General features: G+C 38.2%; 1 protein-coding gene across 5 annotated transcripts in view; it reads right to left on the bottom strand.

Annotated features, from left to right (window-relative positions):
* Window positions 1-15839, bottom strand: part of GPD2 (glycerol-3-phosphate dehydrogenase 2) — a 146345-nt gene that overhangs the window by 85547 nt on the left and 44959 nt on the right. For all 5 annotated transcript variants that reach the window (XM_054477820.2, XM_054477819.2, XM_054477821.2 and 2 more), the window contains one exon: window positions 2107-2278. In XM_054477820.2, coding sequence (XP_054333795.1) covers window positions 2107-2278 — 172 coding nt within the window. The remainder of the gene's footprint in view (window positions 1-2106; window positions 2279-15839) is intronic.

Below are 15839 nucleotides of genomic sequence, written 5' to 3'. Positions count from 1 at the left end.
AAAGGCTCACATATTCTCTATCACGTAATCTGGTCTGTGCAAACAAGCACTATAGAACCATGGGCACCCTAACAGTACCAACTCTATCAATCATCTTTGTACGCTCATTGTAGCACCTTGCATATCGCCATGCACACAGGAGGCGCTCAGCATATATTTGTAAAACTAAAATAAAAAGAATGGCTATATATTTTAGTACATAGCATGAAAATGCCTGCAGATACCAAAAAATACGCTTTCCTGAATCCTACTGCGGAAATGATCCTCTTTGATGTAAAAAATTATCACCTAGTAAATTCTAATTTCTAGGAGGGGTAGTTCCAAACAAGACCTCCCATTATGTTGGGAATGTGTCCCCTCTTTCCACCTTCTTTCCCAGGTCTTCAAGGGGAAAAAAGCTGAATTCAAATTATCTATTCTCAAATTATCTATTCTCAAACTGTTCTTCCTTTAGGCCTTAGTGTATCAAGGTTAATCTGGCTCAAATTATATTTCACGGTTGGAGACAGAAAATTTTATAAAAATTGGGGTCAACTTTGTAACAGAGTAGACTTCCTGTGCCTGTATTTTGAACTTGCCATTATTTTGCATTGACAAAAACGACTTAGGCTGTGAGGTCTGCATGGACCAAAACCTGAGTGTGGGTCCTGTGAAATCAGTCATCTAGTGTACTTTTGTGTGTGTGTGTGTGTAGACCTCACTAAATTCATTTCATTTCCCTAAGAGTAGATTCTGCCAGGTACATAAAGTAACTAAATCAAGAGTGGCTGCAGTAGTAATTTAATTGATCTGAGAATAATTATTCCATCTAATAAATCATTCCCATTCAGTGTTAAAATATAATAAATATTGAACTTTATATAGCAACCAAAATAATCCACAGTCAAAATTCCTTGCAGCAGTATCCTACCCAATTCGAGACATCTGAGGATACCACAATGGAGTCCTTCTCCAAGACAATTGGTTCTGAAAGTCTTTCACATTCATGTTAGTAATAGCAGCTATAACTTACTGAGCTTCTACTTTGTGTGACAAGCACCGTTCTAAGTCTCTTCATGATTAACATGTAACTCTCACAACAATCATTCAGAGAAGGTATTTTTTCCTCATTTGAAAGATAAGGAACCTTAGACAAATTAAGTGCTTTGCCCCCCGTCCCCCAACACACACACATCTGTTAAAGAAGTTAAGCCAGGATAAGTACCCAGATTTCCCTGACTCCAAATTCCACGCTAATACCAACAGGCAAAACAAACATAGTATTTTATTAAATACAACATATCCAAGAGCATTGGTGTTCTATAATAAAATTTCTTTCATTACACGTCTCGTTTCCATTTTCATCATGCCTTTCCACTAATAGACAGAATGACTGAGACAGAACTATAAATTAGCAATATTTTCCATTATTTATTCACATGAACTAAAGTTTCGCAAACTGCAGTCCATATTTCACTGGAAGAGATGATTTTAAGAGATACATGAACAAAGATAATTATTTTAATAAATTACTTCAGTTTAATAAATTTTTCTACCATTGACTGATACGTGATTTCAAGCGATATAAAAATGTTTTTATTTTACATAAATATAAATATGTGCTTTAAAAAAAAACCAGAACATTGAATTAATAAACTCATAAAATATAAAGTTTTCTTTTTAAATAAATTCATTGAAGTGAAATGAGTTATATTTCATTTTAAAGTTGTGCAGTGCCTGTATTTCAAAAACTGTGAAGGTGCTTCATTAAGGATAGAAAATCTGGAAACAGAGAGAAATGTGTCCTCACTACTATAGACTGCATATTGTGTATTTACTGGGGAGAAAGGATGAAGCATTATCCGCATCAAGACTTACCTCTGAGCTGAACAATGGGAACACATGGACACATGGAGGGGAACAACACACACTGGGGCCTTTGGGGTGGGGCAGGGGGAGGGAGAGCATCAGGATAAATAGCTAATGCATGCTGAGCTTGTACCTAGGTGATGGGTTGATAGGTGCAGCAAACCACCATGGCACATGCTTACCTATGTAACAAACCTGCACATCCTGCACATGTACCCCAGAATTTTAAAATTTAAAAAAAAAAAAAAAAAGACTTACCTCTGGTGACAGCATCTAGTGCACAGCCACTTCCTGTTGCTCCTCCTCCAATAACAAGGATATCAAATTCAGATGTATTTTGCAAAGTGAGTAGCTGAGCTTCTCTGGAAGGAGGCTCCCTGTTAACTGGTTCTGAAATGCAGTCTGCTGCTTTAACATAGGCCAGGTTCATCTGATGTAAAAGCAGATCACTTTCAGTTGTCCATTAGGAATGTCAATTTAACAAATTTTACAATATACTAAAAGGAGATTTCTAATAGAAATAAGGAATATAAGAGCTAAAGACAGTCCACAGTCCACATAGAGTTATAGGACCAACTGCCTTGGGGGAAAACAATCCTTACATTTCTCAGTGTATTTCTTTTCATGAATCACAACTATTTAGCCATAGGACACCTGGTTTCAGATTCAATGTCTCAACTGCTTCATATACAGCCAAGTTCAATTATTCATAATACTGTATAGCAATTCCCAAATACCTTATCTAAGGCAATTTATAAGGGAACATAAGGAGATTTTTTTACCCAGTACTAGCAATTCATTCAGATAACATATTAAAGTGATGAAGGAGGAGGAAAAAGGACTTCATGTCTTTCCACACTTTCTCAGAAGTATACATTCTTCATTCCTCAGTTCTCCTGACAAAACTATATTCTAGAGTTTGGGGGTATATAAGTTAAAGTCAGTACAATTGAAAAGAATTTATTTAACAGAAGGTACTAAATAATGAGCTATGTTTAATGAGGATTATATTTTTCAGAAAAATTTAGTCAAAGACTTCCATATTAAATATTTTAATATAAAACTATAGATTTTATATCTTGAAAGTAATATAAATATACTATTATAGTTTGTTGGATTTTTTTGATATGGGGCTTCATTCTGTTGCCCGACCTGGGGTGCGGCAGCACTATCACAGCTTACTGCAACCTCAACCTCCCCAGGTTCAGATGATTCTGCCATCTCAGCCTACGGAGTAGCTGGGACTACAGGTGTGCGCCACCAAGCCTAGCTAATTTTCATATTTTTTGCAGAGATGGGGTTTCACCATGTTGCCCAGCGTGGTCTCGAACTCCTAGAATCAAGCAATCCATCTGCCTCGGCCTTCCAAAGTGCTGAGATTACAGGCATGGGCCCAGCCCATTATTACAATTTTTATGAAACTTCAACAACAATATAATTAAAGGCCCTGACATAGTCCTCCTAAAAAATAATGACCTTCCATATTTCTAGTTTCTTAAAGAATGTAGCTTATCATCCTAAATCAAAAATGATCCTGGACTTTAAAAATAAGTAGTTGCCAGAAGGCAGAGTCAAAAACCCAGGAAAAGGGTGTCTGTTTTTTTTCCAAAATGCTAATACTAGGTTTGTTCACTATAGCAAACAGTACTGGCCAGCACTGCTCTATTAGTATTCCACAGATATGTGACTTCCATTTTCTTTTCTTCAAATCACAGCATCATTGCAATCCATGATGGTGGTGTTTTTCCCATTCTGCTGCAGGAGCCCCATATGAAGCTCTAGGCCAACAGGCCAAAGCATGTGCATGTGCAAGAGGAGGTAACCTCAGGTGTTACCAAGAGATTATCCTAATCACCCAAAATAAGTGATTTTTTAAATTCATTCAAATAAAGGAAACCCACTTACCCCCTGCAGTTGCATTTAATTATTATCAGGCCAGTTGGATTTCTATGAAAGTAAATCTAGAAGCCATTGGGTAAACTGAAAGAAACCCAGATTAGGATCAGAAGATCCCAGCCTGGGATTTAGCACCCGGTTAACAGTAAGGTAACTGTTGACTCGTTATCTCTGATTTCTTCACTTGCAAAATGGTGGCAAAAACCCCTGTGACTTCTCCTTGTATCTTTGAATTATCCTCAGTCTGAATGGAATAATAATCTGAAAGTCATTGGTAAATGACAAAGTAACCACCAGAGTTGTTGCTGTTATCACTCTGTTAAATAATTTGATCTTTTAGTCACATATAATTAGGAACTTTCAAAACATGTTTTACTAAATTTCATAAAAACTTATTATCAGGCTACAAAGTCTGACACCAAACCACAAAAATCTTATTTTTCACATACCTTCTTTTAATTATCTGCTAATAACCATGACCCCATTTTTTACCTTTATATACATTTAGTTTGTTAACTAAATAAATGTAACCAGTAGGTACTACAGAGAACATAACATATTTCAATTATGGTCTTTGTCTTCCATCTAATGAGAAAAAAATAATATGTATATATATATATATATATACACACACACACACACACACACGCACACTATACACACACACACACATATATATATAACAAGTACATAGAAAGAATAAATGCCACACTAGAGGGAAAAAAACACCAGGCTATGGCCATTCAGATGAGGGAGGGAGAGTCTTTCATTTGAGGGTTTCAATTGCGCCAGGACAGATGGGTAGGACTTGGACATGAGACTGACAAGTGACTAAACCGCCAGAGCATTTTCACACATCAGAAAGATTGCTGACATTTTCTGCTTGGTAAGTTTTCGAGAAATACTTGAGAAATAAGTTTAAAGACCATATTATGATATAGTTCATTAGAACTTGGTAATACTAAAAGTCCTCTATTCTACTCTGTGAACATTAATCTTGACTGAGTTTTCCCTTCATCAAGTTTGCTGGATCTAAAAGGCATCACTAGTGTGTGAGGATCTCATTCCATTAACAACACTGTTTCTCCCATATTCGCTCCCTCCCTTGTCCTTCTCATCACCAAGCTCTAACCTATCTCAGTCCCAACGATAATAAACACTTCTTACATATATCTCTAACTATCCTAAAAATTCCCGAAAGACCTGTAAATCTTGTTTTTTTCTACTGTCTCACTCCTTACTCCTCACACTCACTCTAATCTGAATTTCACATACACCCAACCATTACCAACAACCACAAAACTGACTAAATGCCAACGACGCCACCAAATCCAATAAATGCACAAATGATTGTTCACTCATCTGGGCATCTGGTGGACAACTCTCTCTCTCTCCAGCCTCTTTGAACCACTCTCTCTTAGCTTCCTTTGTATGTCACTCTACTGCCCAAAATTAAACACCAAATTTCCTCTTAGGTCTATCCAATTCACTCTCCTCAAATCACTAAACTCAACAGAGAGAGAGAATCTTATGTACCCCATATCATCAAATATCCTTTATACCACAATAATTTCTAATTTTGTTCCACCATTCAGGAACCCAGATCTCACACTGCCTACTTGAGACCTCCATTTGGATGTCTTACATATATCTCAAAATTGGCCCAATTACTTTATCTTCTCAAATCTTTTTCTCTGTCAGTGTTCCTCATCTCAGTAAGGGTGTCATTATACATGTAGTTGCTGGTGCCAGAAATGTGGAAACAACCTTGAGAGCTCCCAGTCTCTTAAGTCCTGTATCTGCTCAATCACTGAGTTTATCAATTCCACCTTCTAAAAAATTTCCATATCTAGTCACTTCATCTCCACTTTTACCTCTCAAATCAAGGTATCTTCCCTCTCCCCTATACTAACATGATATTCTCCCAAAGGCCTTAACACATTTACCCAGCCTCCTTCCATATCATTTTCTATAGTACAATTGGAGTGATCATTTAAAAACCCAAATAATGTCATTTCCATGTAGAAAACCCTTCAAGAACTTCCAACTGAATATATCTTTACTCAGGTTTCCAAGAATCTTCATGGTCTTTTACAATGGCTAAAATTAAAAAAAAAAAAAAAAAAAAAAAGGCCAGGTGCAGTGGCTCACTCCCAGCACTTTGGGAGGCCGAAGCAGGAGGATCACCTGAGGTCAGGAGTTCAAGACCAGCCTGGCCAATGTGGTAGAACCCATCTCTACTAAAACTACAAAAATTAGCCGGGCATGGTGGCACACGCCTATAGTTCCAGCTACTCAGGAGGGTGAGATAGGAGAATCTCTTGAATCCAGGAGAAGGAGGCTGCAGTGAGCCGAGATCACATCACTGCACTCCAGCCTAGGTGACAGAGGATATTCTGTCCCAAAAAAAAAAAAAAAAAAAAAAAGGGTAGGGAGGGCAATACCAAGTGCTGGTGAGGATGCAACACAATTGAAACTCTCTTACACTGCTTATAGAAATGCAAAATTATACAGCTATTTTGGAAAACAGTTTGGGAGTGAGTTTTTTTTTTTTTAGATGGAGTCTCACTCGCCCAGGCTGGAGTGCAGTGGCACAATCTCAGCTCACTCTAACCTCTGCCACCCGGGTTCAAGTGATTCTCCTGCCTCAGCCTCCCGAGTAGCTGGGATTACAGGTGCCTGCCACCACACCTGGCTAATTTTTATAGTTTTAGTAGAGACAGGTTTCACTATCTTGGTCAGGCTGGTCTTGAACTCCTGCCCTCGTGATCCACTGGCCTCGGGCTCCCAAAGTGCTGGGATTACAGGTGTGAGCCACCGTGCCTGGCCAGGAGTGTCTTATAAAGGTAAACACACACTACACAACCAAGCAATCCCTCTCCTGGATAGTTACCCAAAAGAAATGAAAATCTGTGTTCACACAGAAGCCTGTAGGCAAATATTTACAATGGCTTTATTCATAATTGTCCTCAACTGGAAAAAAGAACTAAAACATCCTTCACCTGGTGAACGACTAAACAAACTGTGTATGCAATGGAATAATAAATGGAAATAAAAGAGAACAAGCTACTGCTACACACAGCAACATGAGTGAATCTCAAATGCAATATGCTAAATCAGGGGTCAGCAAATTATGGTCTTCAGCCCAAATCTGGCTGCTCCCTGTTGTTGCAAACAAAGTTTCACTGGAAGATAGCCACATCCAATCATTTATGTGTTGTCCATGACTGTAATAGCAGAGCTGAACAGTTGCATCAGAGACTATATGGACTGCAAGCCTGAAACATTTACTCTCTGCCTCTTTACAGAAAAGTCTATTACTAATCCCTGCACTAAGCAAAAGAAGCCAGATTCAGAAGTCTACATACTACATGATTCCAGTGCTTCTGTTTATATCATGTTCTGTACAAGCAAAGCACAGAATCTGAAAACAGATCAGTGGTTGCCAGGGTCTGGGAATGGGGGTACAAGGACTGAGTACAAAGGGCATGAAAGAATGGTGAGGCTGATAGGAATATTCTACAGCTTGAGCACAGTGCTCATTACATAACTGTATCAAAACTCACAGAATTGTAAATTATAAAGGGTAAATTTTACTGCACTTTATACTACAAATTATACCTCAATACACTTGACTTCAAAAAAATAATAAGTGAATTATGTAAAGAGCATTTATGTGCCAGACATTATTTTAAGGGTTTTGCTTTTTTTCTACTCATTTAATCCTCACAATAACTATATGAGTTAGGTACTACTAAGATCTTCATTTTACAGAACTATCTGAGACATACAGAAGTTAAGCAATTGGTCCATAAGTACACAGTGGGTTCATGGTAGAGCTGAAAACTGAACTTAGCTTGGCAACAGAGACTAAGTGTTACACTACTATACCACTCTGACACCACATATAATTTGAGAAAAAAATTTAAAAACCAGACTAAATAGTTATAATAGAGTGAGAAATGACCAGCTGCCAAATCTAGAAAGTAGTTCGTTTGGTGTAGTTTTGTTTTGAAGGTTTTACTGAACAGTCCCTCCAAAATATTTTTTAAAAATATACAGCACTATTAAGGGTAATTTATTTACTTTCTGACACTACTTTTTAAAATAACATTTTATTTTTGTTTATTTTTTTCATAAAAGCTGGGAAGTGTTGCAACTGAGAAGCTAAGTACCACGTTTATTTTAGAGGCAGTAAACACAGCCTAAGGCCCTACTTATAATTATGACAGGAAAAAGACTCATTTTGGCTTTATATGGTTTTGAGTCACAAAAACACATCTGCACTCTACCTTTCCTAGAATATGTTGATTGAGGGGAAATAAAAAGGAGAAAAGCAGCAAGAATAAAACAGGTTAACAACACGCTTTAAGACAAGAGGGCTTTGGGTTCCAAATCTTCCTAGACCTGCCCTCCCTTTGTTCACCCTCCTTTCTAAGGCAGTTTGATTACACAGGAATTTGGGATACAGATTTTATTGAAGGATTGATCTGGAGGTTCTAGGAGAAGCCTTGGAATGGCCACAGGCCCTATATTAACTGGGAGACCAAAACCCTGTGTCAGGGAGAGGGGGTGGTGGGAGGGAAGAAAGGAGGGGAGGGGAGAGAAGGAAGGAGGGGAGGGGAGGGGAGAGGAAGGGAGGGAAGGAAGGAAGGGAGGGAAGAGGAAGGGAGGAGAGGGGAGGAAACAGGAAAGAGGGAAGGGGAGGGGATGGGAGGAAGGAGGGGAGGGGAGAGGAGAGGAGGGAAGGGAGGGAGGAAGGAAGGAAGGAAGGAAAAAACTCTACGTCCTGAGGAAACCCTGGGCCCACCATCATTTATTCATCAAACTTATTCATCCAATCAGTATTTTGTGGAGGCCTTCAAGCATTCTATAGCCCAGGGAACAAAACAAAAAGATAAAGAAGCAATTATAACATTGTTTAAAAGTGGATATAGGCATAGAAAAGAGGCTACAAGAGCCACAGGAGGCACCTCTTATACAGACCCAAGAAGGCTTCTTGGAACATGTAGCTAAATCAAATAGAGAAAAAGTAATAGGCATTAGCTGGGTGACAAAAACCAGGAAAGGAAGTGGGAAGAGCATGTGTTAAAACTAGAAGTCGCACTAGAATGTTTTCTCTGCTTAGCACACTACTTTCTTAAAAACCAAATCATACATCCAATATTTTTAAATTGCTATATTTCACATCTAAATCAGAATTTCTATCTGAGATAAATCTGCTAAAACTGAGTAGCAGCTGCCATCCTCAGGCAGGGCTTGTGCGCTCGTTAGTCCAGGATTCCTGCTCACTGGCTTCACACTTGTACCTCATCACTCTATCCCCTGTAGACACATGAGTTCACCAACCTTGGCTTAAAGACAGGAACAACTCCAGTTCTATCAATTTCAGGATCAATTCCCTAATTCAGCCATTGAAGCCAGAAGAGAGGAGAGCCCAACACACAAAACAAACTGCCTTTTGCCTAGCATAATTCCAACCACAGCTCCCAAACACAAAATTTTTATCTTGGTGGAATTGGGAGAATATCTAATATGTAATAATACTTTGATGTTATTTCTATTATATTTAATTATGGGAGAAGTAGATTTTTTTTCAACTTGTTTACCAATTTTCATCTATATTTTAGAAAGATAAAATTCCTTCAGCATTCTGATGCAAACATACAGGTTTTGTCAAGAGACTCACATGAACACCTACAAAGAACTGAAAGCCAAGTTCACAATCTTTTATAGTTTACATCCCAGAGAACGTTCACCCTGAACAGGATTCAGAATGAGATCAGTTTTACTATGTCTGTATATCATTAGACTTGCAAATTAAAAAAAAAAAAATCCTAGACATTTGCAACTTCGGGTGAGACCAAAAACAAGATCTAATAATTAGTGTCTATTTCTGAAAGAAGTGCATATTTAAAGACCACAGGCAATTAACAACCAGGTTGTCCTGTAATCATGTACAGTAATAATTGGAGTATAAAGTAGAGTCTCATGCAAATCACCTCAGACTGCAACCGTCGCTCTCTCCCATAATATATGATTCGATCAATGGAATCGTAAGATTTAAGGGAAACTGCTTCCTGCTTTTCGTCACTAAAAAAGACCAACCATATTTATACATTCCTAAAAGGAAAATCCAACAAGTATCTCCTGACAGTGAATCTTAAGATGTTTTAATGGCCTTTATTCACTTCCTGAATCACTTTGTGATTCTAAAAACTGACATTTTTTTTCTTGCACTTACATGAGAGTAAGCAACATTTCTCAGTGTAAACATATTCGGTGAGGGATTCATGATCACTCTGTAGATAGAGTTGCCAATGGTTACACTGTCATCTCCACTGGGGTCCACACAAAAGAAAAAAAAGGAGCCCATCCTTCTGGCGTAGCTGAGAATGAAGGTCTAGTTCACCTTGAAGGTACTGTCCAGATTTTAAGTGACTGTGATTCCTTTGAGAAATCACACAGAAGTTCTTTTAATAGCAATTAGAGAATATCTGAACACTTAAATTATCAAACTTTTTATAGCTAAAAATTGAGGAAAACCCCTTGGCTCTGTCTGAATATATGTACTTCAAATAAGTTAACAACATAATTGACTATATGAGCTGAGATTTGGGAGATAGGTTTTCAAATATTTTTAAAACAGAATATATGCTTGCTTTTCAACTCTGATGGCTCACTGAAAGTCAGAGGACCTGGAGAGTAAGCCTGAGGTTGGAGTAGATAGAGAAGGAAGAAGAAATAGATCCATTAGTTGCCTAGAAGCTGCCAGCTCACACCCCTAACATTAGCTCCTTAGGTGTCACTCACACTTCCCATAGAAAGGAGGAATCTTTTGACCAGTGAGGAAACCTTTAGTTATCCCTTGAGCAAGTAATTCAAAGAATCAAAATTTGATCCCAGGTTTGACTCCAAATCTCATGTCCTCAGCTCTGCTAGGTCATCTTTGCCTATATGTATGGGTCACTTGGGCCTCTAGATCTGTCCACCTTTCTGGCATCAGCAGTGCAGAACTGTTGATGGCAGTTAGTGAGATCAGAAGTCCTAGGGCATCTGCCTCACCTAAAGCCAACCATATTGGGCAGTTAAGTTGTCACACAGAATTCTATGAAATAGCACTTTTTTTTTTTTTTATTTGAGACAGAGTCTCACTGTGTTGCCCAGGCTGGAGTGCAGTGGTACGACCTTAGCTCCAAGGTACAACTTCCACCTCCCAGGTTTGTGCGATTCTCCTGCCTCAGCCTCCCCAGTAGCTGGGATTACAGGTGCCCCCCACCACACCTGGATAATTTTTGTATTTTTAGTAGAGGTGGGGTTTCGCCATGTTGGTCAAGCTGGTCTCAAGCTCCTGACTTCAGGTGATCTGCCCACCTTGGCATCCTAAAGTGCTGGGATTACAGGCATGAGCCAATGCACCCAGCCAGCACTTTTTCTTAATAATCTCCCTAAAGCATCTGGAAGTAGATCCAGAAGTGAAAGAGGGCTCACTCGTTCCCCATCCCTCTCAGGTGAATAAAATGATGCCCAACTGAGCCAACCAGCCAGTTCCAAGCTTTATAATCTAGATGACCTTCAGCTACACTTTAACGTATGTTCAAAAATACATTTTGGCCAAATTTATAACGCATACTCATCATTTCTCTGTGAATTATTTTATCAAATATAAATATAATTTTTCTAGTTGGTACTCGCTATCGTACAATTAGTTTACAGAAATTCTTTGTTGAAATCACAAATTACAAAACAAATAAAGTAAAATTGGAATCGCCTAACTTCTATTTAAATCATCTATTTCTAAAACTACCTAGAAGATGCTTTCCTAGCATAAACATAATTTAACTATTAAGCTGAAGGATGGGGAATGGGGAGAGGGAAGCTAAAGGACTCTCCCCAAAGCATTTATAGAAAGTTTCCTCCGTCTACAACATCCCTAAAAAGTTTTTAAAGAGGCCTTAAAATGAATAGATAGTTGAAAATGAAATGCAAAGTCAAATCAAAATGAATGTCAATGTTGCTCAGTTAGCAACAGCCTAGCAGCTCACCAGCTGTCAACGTTAATCATAGCTCAGTCGTTGACTCACTGAGTGACCTATAGAAGTACAGTTAACCTCACTGATTTTGTATGCCAGCAACAAAATAGCATCACAAACTCCTCGAAGGCCTGATGTGAGTTATAACTCAAAGATATTGCCATGGCCCCACTTTGGGGGCTAAGTGTTAAATAAAAACCAAAATTATAAGGAAGATGATAGGATGCTCTTCAGAGAACATTTCCAGCTCTGTCTGCATAATTTTAGTGCTTTGATGAAACATGTCTCTGAAAAAACAGTTAACCATATAGAGTAGTTAAGAATAGTTTCAACTGGCCTTATCTAAAATACAGATTATTCAGAATCCTCATCAAGCTTTAGATATCAGACACATTCCCACAAATTTAGTTATATTTCTAAGAGAAAAACAGTTCTTCCAGGAATCCATGCAAAGGGTTCTAAATAAGAGAGGCAAATGAATGATACAGTCTTTGGCATAACCCTAACAATAAAATTCTCATCGAAAGAAATATAGCTCATTTGTCCACCAGATTAGAAACTAAATTCAAGACACATATGTAATGGCTAAATGCTTAAAAAACTTTTTCTCTTCTTCCAGAGAACACTCCCATATAGTGGAGTAGAAATGATCCAGTGGGGTGAAACCCCTATAGCATGGCAGACCCACTAGAATAAAGAGACATAAGTCCCTGGGTAATTGCAGGAAATAGGTTCCCCATCTATCCACATTGAACTGTAATGTGAGCAACAAATAAACGTGCATTATGATAAGCCACTGAGCTTTGAGGATTGGTTATTATACCAATTAGCTTACTACAATTAATACACAAGTTTGAGATGTGCTTAGTTTTACAACCCAAGATTTACAACTCGCCTGCACTGCATACAGTCCATACACAATAGAGAATGGACTGTGAATGGATGAGGCATCATCATTTACAAAAATAAAAATTAGGAAATAAATCCATACAGACAACACCTCAAAAGGACAGATCATCAAATGCAAGCCCTAGAAAGCCATGGTGCAGAGACATTTCTACCTTCACATTTGACATAACGCTGATGGCTCCTTAAGCAAACAGGTAGCTTATGACTCAACCATGAGTTCCTTCTTCCACCATCAGAAATGGCCATTTTAGTTGATTTTAACATTTAGGTGGGAACTACAGTGTTAGATATCCTGTGAAGAATGTATTCACAATAGCCAAGATATGGAAACAACCTAAACGCCATTCATCAACAGATGGACGAATAAAGAAATGTAGTATATACATAAAATGGTATATTATTCAGCCTTAAAGAAGAAGAAGGAAGTCCTGACATTGCTGACAACATGGATAGCCCTGCAGGACATTATGCTAAGTGAAATAAGCCAGACACTGAAAGACAAATGCTGTATGATCTCACTTATACGTGAGAGTTAAAATAGTCAAACCCATAGAAGCACAGAGTAAAATAGTGGTTAGCAGAGGGTGGGCGGGTGGATGTTGAACATGGGGTACAGAGTTTCAGTTATGCTCAAGGAAAGAATTGTGTTGTTTGTTTGTTTTGAGATGCAGTCTCACTGTGTTGCCCAGGCTGGAGTGCAGTGGTGCAACCTCAGCTCACTGCAACCTCCACTTCCCAGGTTCAAGCAACTCTCCTGTCTCAGCCTCCTGAGTAGCTGGGATTATAGGCGTCCACCACCATGCTCCGCTAATTTTTGTATTTTTAGTAGAGATGGGGCTTTGCCATGTTGGCCAAGCTGGTCTCGAACTTCTGACTTCAGGTGATCCGCCTGCCTCAGCCTCCCAAAGTGCTGGGATTACAGGCATGAGCCACCACACCCGGCCAAGGAAAGAATTTTTAAAAAGCAACATTATTCTGCCATCAACAGGTACAGGAAAAAAAACCATAATTAAGACTATTTAGGAACATTTGTTTTTATAGCACTTCCTAAGGTTTTTTTAAACAGAAAGATTGGGACTGGGCTCACGCCTGTAATCCCAGCTCTTTGGGAGGCTGAGGCGGGCAGATTACCCTAGGTCAGGCGTTCAAGACCAGCCTGGCCAACATGGCGAAACCCCATCTCTACTAAAAAATACAAAAAGCAGCCGGCCGTGGTGGCAGGCAACTGTAATCCCAGCTAGTTGGGGGGCTGAGGCAAGAAAAATTGCTTGAACCCGGGAGGCAGAGGTTGCAGTGAGCTGAGATCGCGCCACTGCACTCTAGCCTGGGTGACAGAGTGAGACACTGTCTCAAAAAAAAAGTGGGGGGGTGGGGGGAGTGGAAAGATTGCTTACAAACCTATGCAAAATGCCTCTGCAGATAGAATATTGTTTACTCTGGGAGAACAAGAAAGTCTAGTAGCCTGAATTGACTTACAAAGTTAAAAGCAATCTGGTAAAAAAAAAAAAAAAAAAAAAGCAAGCAAGCAAGCAAATGTGTCATGTGATGGTTTCAGCTACAGCTACATCAGCGCTCAGGAAGAGTTACACTGCTTTCAAACCCACAGATCCTCCTTAGTTCAAGAACCTGAAGAATGTTTCTAATTGAGGTTAAATGATCGAAAATGTTAAGGGTGTTCAAAAGATAAACAAATTGTTATATTCAAACAAAGAAACTGCTGAAAAGCAATGCTTCAGTGGAATTTTTGTAATTTAAATTGTTTCTTTATTTTCTTTTTTTCCTGCAGATGCCACAAGATTAAATTGTTTCCTAACTGACATCATATCTTACTTAGATACTATGCTTATGATTTTGATTTCTCTTCAACCAATACTCATTTGAACTTCAAGTTTCTCTACCCTCTACCAGTTTATCTGTTTAGTCATCAATATAAGTAAAATGTGCCAACCAAAAGTTCAGCTATTTTTTTTAAACTCTGATGTTATATGTTTCTTATTATGCCTGACAAGGCTAGGTCTATTTCAAATGTTCATATCCTACCTCAGGGGAAGGGAAAGAAGTAAGGCAGATACTGAAGACCTGCTATGTGCCAGGTACTGTGATCACTGATTTGTATGTATTGACTTAGTGCTTGGCAGAGAAAAAGCCTGTGAGTAAAGTTACATTATCTTTACTTTATGAAGAAATTGGAATTCTGAAATTTTTTATAACCTACACACGCAACAACAGGTTCACCAAAACTCAGCCACATTCATATAACAGACACATTCAGGAAGCTAAATGTTGCTTTATTTGGGGTCTATTTAAATAAATCCTAAAGTAGATCTTATTTTGACTAGAGTTGATTATTCTTTTTTGTTATTTTTGCTTTTTGTTTTTTGCTTCTTGTCCAATCTTATCTTTTGCTACTGCCTTTAAAACTTTTGAGTCATTGTTACTACTAATCAAAAAGCACTACTTTGTTAGAGCTCTTACAAATATGGTATGGAGAGGGAGAGACTGAAATTACAAGTTAAAACAATGTTCTCAAAATTCCTGCTGATTTTAATTATCCATGCATCACTTTGCCTCTCATTAGCATAAATATTTTTCCTCCTGGGTTTTGCTGACACTAACAAAGGTAGTATAGGCTTACCTGTATTTCAACTCACCTAACACATCACTGTTATCAGGGTTTTTTTTTTCATATTCCCTTAATTAACACATATAACAGTGAACTATAGTATTTCCTAAGCCACTCACAAGCATAGAGAATTAATGTCTCTTACAAAGTGAGAGGCTATTTTGCAAATCATGAAGATCCTGTCATCAACACCTATTACAATATCAACATGCTCGAGCATCACTGACTTTGGGAAAGAAGAAATTAGTTTAATTGCATTCCATTTCAAGCTACAATGATACAAGAAAATTCAGATTTATCCCCCCCCAAAAAAGTTAGAGCTTTTTTCCCTAATATTGCCTGTTTTTAAAGAATGTTTCACTACAGAATTCCAATAAATGGCATTGATATTAATTTATCAAAGGGACTATATTCTTGTAACTTTTTAGCAACATATCAGTTATGTAAATCAAGTATGCCATAATTCATATAAGCCTACATAGAAAAAAAGAAAGAAACAGTTGGAAATTCAAGGAACTTATTATAACAGT

This window comes from Pongo pygmaeus, chromosome 11 (genome assembly GCF_028885625.2).
Source record: "Pongo pygmaeus isolate AG05252 chromosome 11, NHGRI_mPonPyg2-v2.0_pri, whole genome shotgun sequence".
In the NCBI taxonomy this organism is placed as follows: domain Eukaryota; kingdom Metazoa; phylum Chordata; class Mammalia; order Primates; family Hominidae; genus Pongo; species Pongo pygmaeus.
This window is presented reverse-complemented; position numbering and strand designations above follow the sequence as displayed.